Source organism: Myotis davidii, unplaced genomic scaffold (genome assembly GCF_000327345.1).
Source record: "Myotis davidii unplaced genomic scaffold, ASM32734v1 scaffold502, whole genome shotgun sequence".
In the NCBI taxonomy this organism is placed as follows: domain Eukaryota; kingdom Metazoa; phylum Chordata; class Mammalia; order Chiroptera; family Vespertilionidae; genus Myotis; species Myotis davidii.
In genome coordinates this window covers 846740-858143 of record NW_006293000.1, presented here as the reverse complement: position 1 = coordinate 858143, position 11404 = coordinate 846740, and the positions used below count along the sequence as shown (strand labels likewise).

Genomic DNA, 11404 nt, shown 5'->3' with positions numbered 1-11404 from the left:
TGTGAGCTCCCCCCACTAGAAGGGCAGATGCCTCTGCATTGATTTAGACACGATTGGGTTGATGTAATACCTAAGTTTACCTTTTCCATGACAATCCAGTTATACTTTCTGAATACACACAACCCTGCATCCTACCTCATAACATTATACTTTCTCAACTAAAAATCAGGTCTCGAAAACTGACATGTTGGAGTTTACTTTGGGGGACATTGGGGCAAGAACTTTTGAAAGAGGGACTCCTGGAAATGGAGATGTTTTGGATGTCATACACATGCTCTACAACATCTCACCCTGAGACTTAGCTCAGTGCTGCTCCCATCTTCCAGCTGGAGAAATTGTTTGTTGAGTTTTGGTCAGCCAGGACGTTTTGTCCATATAAGATTTGGAGAGGAATCGAATCCCATCTCCTTAAGGGATGGGGAACAGCCTGCCCGAGGGCCATATTGGGCCCTGCCAAGGCATTAGGGGTGAGTTAATTAAATGTTTGACCATGCCTGGCCTCTGTAGCTCAGTGGTTGAGAATCAACCCATGAACCAGGAGATTACAGTTCGATTCCTAGTCAGGGCACATAGCCAGCTTGTGGGGTCAATTCCCAGTGTGGGGCATGCAGGAGGCAGTCCATCAATGATTCTCTCTCATCATTTGATGTATCTATCTCCTTTACCCTTCCTCTCTGTAAAAAAATAAAAAAAAAATATTTGACCAAATATAGCAGGCTAATTTTTAAGTTGATAATTTTGTATGGCCCATGAATGATTTTATAAATATCCAAATGGCCCTTGGAAGAAAAAAGGTTCCCCACCCGCGCCTTAAGGCAAAAAAATATAAGAGCCTGGGGTAGGATGTGGTTAGTATATATTTTGAATTAAGTAAGTTTAACTACTAAAATGAAGTTTATACTAAGGACAGATCTCCTTTCATTTAAAATGTGCCAGCAAAATAATTCCAGAAAGAGCTATTATATGACCCAACAATTCCTCTCCTGGGTATATACCCCAAAACCTCAAAATCATGTATTCACAAAGTATATGCACCCGTACGTTCATTGTAGCATCATTCACAGTGGCCAAGACATGGAAACCACCAGTGTCCCGTGATGGAGGACTGGTAAAGAAGATGTGGTCCATATACACAATGGAGTACGACTCAGCTATAAGAAAGGATGAAATAGTGCCGTTTGCAACAACATGGTTGGACTTTGAGAACATTATGCTAAATGAAACGTCAGTCAGAAAAAGCTAAGAACTGTATGATTTCACCCGTATGTGGGATATAAAGCTGAAACTCATGAACACAAACAGCAGTGTGGTAGTTGCCATAGGGAAGAGGATTGGGGTGAAGGGGGTCCTGATATATGGTGACGGGAGAAGATTTGACTTTGGGTGGTGGGCACATAGTGCAATATACAGATCTTGTAACATAGAAACCCACACCTGAAACCTGTCTGTACATGTTGACCAATGTCACTCCAATAAATTTAATTTTAAAATGTGCCAGCAAAATAAAACCTTGTGCTAGTCTCTAGTTCTCTAAAATTCTGGAGTAGAACAAGTGCCCATAACTGAGGGGGTTGGGGGAGGGAACTTGCCCCATACAATGAATCGCCCTTTCTTCTCATCATTGCATATCCGGGCAGATTAAAGCTACTTAGGTCTAAGCTTTTTGAACTGGTGCTGGGTACTGGCTTCTGGAACTTAGGCTCTGATTGTAATTAAGCTGGTCTCATAGTTTGAAACCAGCGTTTGGTTGCTTATTACTAAGGACAGAAATTCCCGTACCAACTTCTTCTTGTTGTCAGGGCATTTCATCTTTGAGTTGCAAGCTCCACATCAGGCTAGCTCTCAGAGAGGCAAGGGCAATGACCGGGACAGGGCAGGGACAGAGTTTTGGGTGTTTTTCTAGTTGCAGTTTTTCTCCGACTTTGGTGCCTGTCTTTCAAGATTTCTTGTACTACTTCCAGAGGCAAAACTTGTCCTTTACTGGAATCTTTTCTTTAAAAATCAAGCCTTGCCCTGGCCAGCATGCTCAGGGATTTGAGCATTGGCCCAGAAACCAAAGGGTCTTGGGTTCGATTCCAGTCAAGGGCACGTACCTGGATTTCAGGTTCCCTGGCCAACCTGGGGCATGTGAGGGATGCAACCAATTGATGTAGCTCTCTTTCACATCGATGTTTCTCTCTGTGTCTTCTCTCCTCTTCCCCCCTCCCTCCCACTCTCTCTAAAATCAATGGAAAAAATATCTTCCCGCGAAGATTAACAAAAAAACAACAACCTAAAAATTAAGCCTTTGCTAATCAGCCAAAGCCTTTAGCTGAGAGGGGAAGGTACTAGAATGGCCAGCAAGAGTGTGACGGAGGCCTGTGGGTTCCCTTCCGCCCAGAGGAAGAGTCAGTGCAGCCCAGGACACAGGAGCAAGACACCGTGGGGACCCCAGGAGTGCAGGTGCTCGGGAGGTGTGAGGTGAATTGCAGAGCGCTCTGTGCAGGTGAAATGGAATGTAGAGCCACCGAGTGCGTGAGGGCATCAGCAGGCATCCCATCAGCGGAGGACATGAGTTTAGACTTGAAGGCACTTCTCCTAGGGAAGGAAGGGATCTTCCTGCCCGTCCCTTGGTTTATAGGTGGGTGTGTCAGAGAGAATAATTTGCCCAAAGTCACTTGGGAAGTTAATGGTAGACTTAGAGATAGAAATCAGGTCCCCATACATTCAGTTACATACTTTGCCTCTAAACCCTAAAATCCCATGGATGAGGAAAGGTTGGTGATTCTTCTGCAGAGGGCGATGGGAGGAACAGAGACCCGCCTTTGTTCCGTGGTCTGCATTGTTTAGGAAAGGGAAGCATTGAACCCAGGTTTCTGACCCCAGTGAAGCGGTGCTGTTGTCTCAGTGACCCCAGAATTCCTAAAATACTCAGTTCTTGCCCTCTGTAATCCTGCCATCATTGAAGGCAAAGTTCTTTTCTCTTATGGATTTATTTTATCACTACAGAGTACTTTTTGTACTAGGCATGTCCATTTTAATCACTATATCTACATAACCATTAAAAATAAACACATTTGCAGTCCCATGGCTGATACTTACATAACATGCTTCTCTAAAGAAAGCTTGCTGTTAAATAGCCTATAAAATAATTCTGTCATTTTGAATATGCCTCCAAATTTTGGAGAAGCTCCAGTTTCCCTACTTATAGCAATTTAACAAAAATAGTCAATTATCATTAACTTCTAACCATATATGTAATGTGCATTTTCATGTCACAATTAGTTTCCTTTTACATTAATATAATTTTGAAGGTCTTTTTTAAAAACAATAATAATGGTATTGATGTCCAATAACCTGTACATAGTAAAAAACATTTGTTGCAGCTCATAGGAATATTATCATTAATGATCAATATGTGATCATTGACAAACATAAAATTTTGCAAAATTAGATTTAGGTATGTAATTACCCTATAAAACAATAACTTTTTACAAAAATTATTTTATTTTTTCCCATTACCATTCATCCCCTTATACCCACTTCCACCTCCACCTACCCCCTCCACACAAAATAAAGGTAGGTAGGCATCCAGAATAAAAACGTAAAAATAAGACCTCAGAGATCTCTTAGTGGAAAAGAGGGTAAAACTTGAAACAAATGCAGGAATATCTTACTGTCTGGTAGAAAAAAATATATAGATATCTCTGTTTGGTGGAGGTGATCCTCAAATTGAAACCGGAGTGGCATTTTACATTTGAGTTGTCCAGATTTGTTTTTGAGTCCCTCCTCAGTCCCAGGATTGTGATGACTTTTGCAGGTAGGATCAAAGAAATCTATAATAATAAAAGCATAATATGCTAATTAGACCAGACGTCCTTCTGGAAGACCTTCTGGATGAAGCCAGGGCTGCGAGGGCCAAGCCCCTTGCACGAATTTCGTGCATCGGGCCTCTAGTTATTAAATAAATGTCCTGCCCTCCTAATTTTGTGACAGTGGCTGCTAGTGAAGAAAAGGTGGAGATGAGAGAGGGCTAGAGGTACCAGGGAAGGTATTGTGCCAGGCAACTTGGGCTGTCCAAAATTAGAAAAGGGGGTGGGAGGTTAGGGCAAGACTGGAAATCACATGGAGACTCACGGGTCCTTGTCTCATGGTTTTGTAGGGACACCCGATTTTCTCCTCACCTGCCCTCATACGCTGCCCCAGGAATCCATAAAGTGTCAGGGGCCAGGTATGGGCTCAGAACAGCCAACTTACTAGTAGAACAATCTGAGGAGTGTGGCAACAAAATCCATTTCCTTAAAGTAGAGGGGGAAATTGTGTGCTTTGGTGTGCTCCAGCCTGCTCGATCAGAATGAATTTGGCAGAATGAGTCATAGAAGAATGGCTGTCTCATCCTTCTTTGGGGGAGAACTTGGCAAGCAAGGCTAACATGGACAGGCAATAATTAAGTTGCCTTGGATAACGTCTAGTGTAATTGAGACCAAGACTTGTGAGTGTGTTTTGCAAAGAGCTGTCGCTCCTAGAGGCTCCCCTGGGACTTCGAGCCCTTTCTTGACCACAAGCTGGGACCTAACAGCTTAATTAAATTGAGAAAACATTTCAAAAATCCTAGTGGGGAACAGACAAATAGATTGCAAATAAGAAAAGAAAAAAAAAGATCTCCTTTTTGCCCAGCAGCTTTGAAAGCAAATTTTATTTAGCAAATTTCATTTCTCCCTCCATTTTCCAGTTTGAAGGACGAGATGGAAACATTTCTTATAGAATTTACTGAAAAAACAAAACAAATTTTACCTTTGCTCATTCAAAATGGGAATTAAAAGTCTCATTCTTATGCTTTCAAAAAACCAGCTGAGAAAGAGGCAGTTCAGAAAATGCCAAAAGCCTAAAGTGCAGTGAGTATCAACATTTTAAGCAGCCTTCGCAGCCTCTGTTTTTCAGATCAGCGGTGTTAATAGAGCAGATTGCAGTCACCGATAAACATCTTGTCTCTCCCTCGTGTTCTTACAGAACTTTGACTTTCTTTTCGGGCCTTTCTCACACTCTGCTAATCTCACTGCTGCCTCCCACTGTCCCCACTTCTAGGCGGAGGCCTCCTCCCTCACGTTTACTCTTTGTTCAGGAGTATCGTGGATGTTTGCTGCACTGATTCTACTCGATACCTTGTGTAGCAGCTGTCCCTGGGTTTATTGTGGAAGGACATCACCCAGAACGGAACGTGCTGTACAGCCAGCAGCAATTACTGTGTGTGTGGGGGGGTGTGTGTGTGCATGTGTATTGGCATTTCAAAAATACATATTTTTTTTATGATTTCAGAGAGAAAGGGAGAGGGAGAAAGAGATAGAAACATCAATAATGAGCCCTAGCTCATTAGAAGTGTTGGTCTGTGGACCAAAGGGTCCCAGGTTCGATTCCGATCAAGGGCACTTACCTCGGTTGCAGGCTCCTCCCTGGCCTGGGCCCTGGTCAGGGCACTTGCAGGAGGCAACCTTTCTCACTTCTCTCTATCTTTCCCTCTCTCTTCCACTCTCTCTAAAAATCAATGGAAAAATATTAGGGAGGATTTAAAAAGAACATCAGTAATGAGAGGGAATCCTTGATTGGCTGCCTCCTGCACACCCCCACTGGAGCTCGAGCCTGCAACCCCGAGCCTGTGCCCTGACCTGGAATCAATTGTGATGCTCAACCACTGAGCCACACAGACCAGGCTGGCATTGTTTTTATAGCAGATAATACTTTCTATAATTTTAGAAGTATATGGTTATATAAACATATCATGACTTTTCACCTATAAATAAAAAAGAAGGGGTATTACAGTATGCATGGGGTATGTCAAATTATACAGGTTTTTGTTTAAAAGACATATTTCAGAAATGATACACAAAGCATTTTTCCCTGGCCCATCTCTCTATAGGGGCCCCTTTCCCCATGTACACCCTATCATATCTTTATTTATTTTCCTTCTTGCACCTTTTTAAATTTACTTTATTGGGGTGACATTGGTTAATAACATTACATAAGTTTTAGGTATACAATTCAAGTAATACATCATCTGTAGATTGCATTGTGTGTTTTCCACCCAAAGTCTAATCTCCTTCCGTCACCATGTATTTGACCCCCTTTACTGTCTTTATCCTTCATCATCTCACTTCCCCTCTGGTCACCACCGTTCTATTGTCGTGTCTATGAATTTGTTTGTTCTTCTGTTGCTTTCTGTTTCATATAGCACACATGAGTGAAATTATATGGTTCTTGTCCTATTTCTTATTTCACTTAGCATGATGCTTCTTGTACTAGTCATAGTCTGAAATTATTTTTTGTATGTATATATTATTATATATATTACATGTGTAAATAGTATATATATATAAATGTATATAGTTTACTTATTTATTGCTGTCTTTTGCCCTCTAGAATGTGGCTGGAATTTTATTTCCAGCACATAGTAGATGCTCTTGACCTTTAAAATATATAATGAATCAACCAATCATTTAGATAGGACAAAGGTCATATGGCTCGACATAAAGTATTTGACTCTTAAAATGATTGGAGTACAGATGATTAGTTGGTCATAAGTTAATTTAGTTCAGTTACGGGCAGTTCTGACTAAAGCCCAGGATAATGGTTAATTTTTTTCTACATCTCACAATTTTCTGGATGGTCTACCAGTTTTATGGGGATTTTAAAATAACATTTTACATTCTGAAATGACAGTTCTTTCTCCATCCATAATTCCCTCACACTGTACCCTTTATAGAGCACCTGCTCTGTGCCAGCTCCTAGGGATGCAAAAATTGGCAAGCTTCTTGCCCTGTAGGCACTTCCATGTAAGCGGAGAGCAAGCCAAGCCAGCCAAGGCTGGGGTTCTGATGCCGTGACAGGACTTAATTCCAGGAGCTGGGAGAGGGACAGTGAACTCAGAGTTAGGGTTTCGAGGAAGAGACTTCTGATTTCTAAGTTGAGGCCTAACAAGTAAGAATTAGCAGTTGATGGAGGGTGTAGTGTGTGAGTGAGTAGGGATGAGCAGGGAGTAAGTGTAGGGGAGAGGAGAACATGATTCCAAGTAGAGGAAGTATCCTTAAAGGGTCTGGAGCACTCAAGAGAAATGGACATAGCTCTGCATGGAAGGAGTGCAGATTTTTGAGGTAGAGATTGATGTAAAATGCAGCTATGTTGACCTTACAATTGCTCATCTGTTACTAAAGTTCTACTGAAAACTGCAGCAGGAAGGCCGGGGAGGGTTGGGGGGCAGGAGGGAGGGGGGTAAGAGATCAACCGAAGGACTTGTATGCATGCATATAAGCATAACCAATGGACATAAGACACTGGGGGGTAGGGGAGGCCAGGGGATTGTCAAGGGTGGGAGGAAAAAAGGTCACATATGTAATACCCTTTGTAATACTTTAAGCAATAAAAAAAAAAGTTTTACTGGGAAGGGAGTGGGACTGGCTCAGGGCAAGGCCATCCCCTCACAGTGCATGGCTTTACTGTATGGCACAGGTGCTTGGTTAAATAGCACCTTATAAAGAATCTAGTCAAATGGTGAAAAGACGTTTCCATCCTTTATCACACCTTTTTTTGTGGGGGTCCCTTTCTTCACCTCATTTTCCTGTCCTAGAACAACAAGGTCAGTCTCTTCCGCCGGCTACAGCAGATGACATACAGCCTGATCGAGTGGCGGTCCCAAATCCTGTCTGGAACACTCCCCAAGGATGAGCTGGCAGAGCTCAAGAAGAAGGTCACAGCCAAAATCGATCACGGGAACAGGTAAGCCAGGGCTGACTTCACTGAGAACTTGGACAAAGGTGGACACATTCATGATAAGCGCACAGCTCACCCTGAGCTTTTGACCCGGGAGCTGCCCAAGAGCAATGCTTATTGCTCTCTTTTTGCCTTGGAAAAGATCTGATTCTGTTGGAAAAAAAATTGGCAGGTGCCCTTCATGGACCAGACCCTGTGCTGGGTCTCTGATCTCAGGGAGATGATGGAGAGGTGGAGAAGGGGGCTTGAATTTTAGTGACAGACTGAACGGGGCTGAAGCAACATTTTTGGACTGTCTCTGTTTATATTTTAACATTGGATTTTACGTCAATACCAGACTCAGTCTCTCTCCATCTTCCCCTAACCAGAGTGCATGCAATCCAGCTTTGCCAGTTTTTAGCCTGTTTTTGCCAGTTAAAGCATGTTTTTAGCCTGTTGATTGTAACGCCAATAAGTTCTAAAGAGTTAATTACTTCCTTACTTATCTGATTGGCTCAGGCAGATATGTAGGTTCTAGTACTGCCTTTTAGAGAATGAGAAATTCAGTCAATTCGTCAAATTTATGATGACCTAGGGTTTATCCCTCCTGACTGGCTCTTTTTAAAGACTGGGTTTGGTTCTTCATTTTGTTTTTATTGATGATTGATTTGATATTTAGCCTCATTTTTTACATGTGTTCAACTTGTGCATATATGATTTTTTTTGCCTTACTTCTTCAACTTCATGACTCTGGGAAATGTTTCAAAGATCTTTTAAAATTGTCCGAGTCATTTAAATGTTGTAAACTTTGACAGCTGGATTCAGAAATGGCTAGAGTGAACATAGCATACAAGATTCAGACTCCGTCATTATTTATGAAATCTCTCCCACGTACACTTCACATGTATTACCTGGTTGTAGCTGCTATTCCAATTTTTATGGTTAAAGAAACAGACCAAGTAAGTTTAAGTGATTTGCTTCCACGTCATAAAGATATAAGTGGGAAAGCTGAAGTTGAACCCAAGAGTTTTCTATTTTATGTCTAATGCTCCTTTCTTAGGGTTAAGAATTAACAGTTCCCACCCTCGTCCCTTGTCTATCCTCAGGACTATAACCACCGGGGTTGCTTTGCCAATCGTGAGTGCCAGGGAACTTAAAAATCAGCAAAGGTGACATTAGGCAGCTGCCCTCTTGCACATATGCTGCCTCTGTAGTTTTGGGCATTGGCCTGGGAGACCCTGATCTCTGGCATAGATGCTAACCTCCTACAAACAGCAGAACAGGCCTGCCTTCCCATTCCAGCGCTTGGAAGAAGCTCAAGTAATGAAGCTGCTCCATCAATGCAGCATGATCCAGTCTCTGAGCAGCCACTGAGGCCCCTTGCTCATGAGTCTGGGTGGCCTGTGGGTCTGGCTGCCATGGAAAGGAATCTGCCAGATGAAATCAGTTGATGGAGATGCTATAGAACACGGAGGAGGAAAATGAGGCATTTCTGCTTTCTTCCCAAAGATTTGGCACATTTCACTGTTATCCCTGAGTTTTCTTGCTGTTTGGACACTCCTAGTCCCAAATTGCCCGTGCCTGGAATGTACACTGGGCATTCAGATAGCAGTATCTGGTTTCCACCACAGTCCCCACTTCTTGGAACGGAGTACAATTTCTTCTACTTCTGTGTGCACATTGGACCTGAGGGCCCTGCTGGGACTGTGCCATGCATAGGCCATACAGCTCCCTCTCTTCCTGTGCATTACTCAGAATTACATCTTAACTCGGTCAGGTGTTTTCTTGTGCCAGTTGCCACAATAAAAGCTAACGCTTATTGAGTGTACCCTATACACTAGATACTGTTTCGTGCTTTACATGCATTATCTCATTAAATTCTCCCAAGAGCCCTGAAGGGTGGGGAATATTCACAGGAAATCAGAGCTTTGCAAAATTACCTAAATTACGCAGAGCCACCTTGCTAGCAAGTATGAGAGCCAAGATTCAAATCTGGTCTGATTGATACCAGGGCCCACGCTCTGAAATGGGTTAGGAGATACCAGTAGATACTTCATTGATCTCCTTTAAGACAGTCTTGAATTAGTACTGTCCCCCAAGCCTGCACCTTGAAGGGTGGCAGGGCAAGCCCCCAATACTTACGCAGTAGCCTTTTATTATTCCTGTGTCAAACAGCAGAAGACACAGGGAGGAAGCATTGGTCAGAGGAATTTGGTCAGTGCCAATTTTGCCTTTGCTGGTGAGGTTCTGTGGACCAAATTATTTTGCAAATCATTATATGAGTTTGGTTAATCTATATATATAAAAGCCAAGTGACTGGAATGACTGGAACATCTGGTCGCTATGACGCACACAGCGGCCAGCCAACCAGCCCAATCTGGGGTGCGGTAGGCAGTCAACCTCCCGTGGCTCCTACCCCTGGACAGCCCAGCCCCCCGATCAGCCCCTCCCCACCAACCCCAATCAGGGGTGGGGCCGGCTGGCCAACCTCCTGCATCCCCTCCCCCCAGCCAGCCCAGCCCCGATCAGGGCAGGCAGGCCGGACCCCACCCATGCACGAATTTGTGCATCGGGCCTCTAGTATTCTCATAAGTTTTTTAACATTGTGATATGGCATGTAGACAGGAATTGAAAGGAGACAAGCCAATGAGCTGTTCTTGACTTGTCCAGCATCCATGCTTCCTCACCATGACTCCTGGCTCTGTCATGAGGGCTCTTCAGGAAGGAGTCTGTTTCTGTTGAGGACCAGCTGACCACTCCTTTCTTTCTAGAATGCTTGGGTTAGATCTGGTCGTGCGAGATGACAACGGAAACATCTTGGACCCAGATGAAACCAGCACGATTGCCCTCTTCAAGGTGCATGAAATGGCCTCAAAAAGGATTGAGGAAAGGATTCAAGAAGAAAAGGTAATCTTCCTCAAATATGCCAGTTTCGGCCACTGAGCTTCCATTTTTTCTTTTGCTTTAAATGAGAGAAAGGGAGTTGTCGACCACAAGGTAAAAACGTTGTTCAGAAAACCAGTCACGCCCTCATTTTAAATGTAACAGAAAGAATGACGCAGCTATAGGGATGTTCTGATGAGGAAAGATTGCAAAACTATATATTAAATGAAAAAGAGCAAGACGCAAAACTGTGTATGAAATACTATTATTTGTGTTTCAAAAAAGAATTTGCAGCCCTGGCCAGTGTGGCTCCCTTGGTTGGAGCACTGTCCCATACACTGAAAGGTGGAAGGTTTGATTCCCAGTCAGGGTACATTCCCAGGATGCAGGTCGTATCCCCAGTTGGGGCACATGCAGGAGGCAACTGATTGATGTTTCACTCTTGCATCCATGTTTCTCCCTCTCCCTTCCTCCTCTCTAAAATCAATTTAAAAAATTACATACATTTGTGCTTGCTTCTGTGTTGACTAACTCTGGAATAATAGACAAGAAATTGGTAATTAATGGGTACCTCTGGGAAAGAGCTGGGTGGAAGGGAGCCTTTTTACCATGTAACCTTCTATATTTAGAAAATTGCATTACAATTTTCAAAATAATTTAAACAAGATTAAGAAATAAAGTGTTTGAAAGATTTTGAAAGTAATAATTGGACATTAACTAAAAGTTAGAAAGGTACAGAAAAAGAGAAATGTTATTCACCTGTCTTATGACTGCCTAACCATATTGATATTTAGGTATAAGG

General features: G+C 42.8%; 1 protein-coding gene across 1 annotated transcript in view; it reads left to right on the top strand.

Moving 5' to 3' along the window:
* The window catches only part of DOCK5 (dedicator of cytokinesis 5), a 148050-nt gene that overhangs the window by 29592 nt on the left and 107054 nt on the right, over positions 1-11404 (top strand). Inside the window, exons 5-6 of the mRNA XM_015565723.1 lie at positions 7598-7746; positions 10491-10626. Of these exons, the coding sequence (XP_015421209.1) occupies positions 7598-7746; positions 10491-10626 (285 nt within the window). The remainder of the gene's footprint in view (positions 1-7597; positions 7747-10490; positions 10627-11404) is intronic.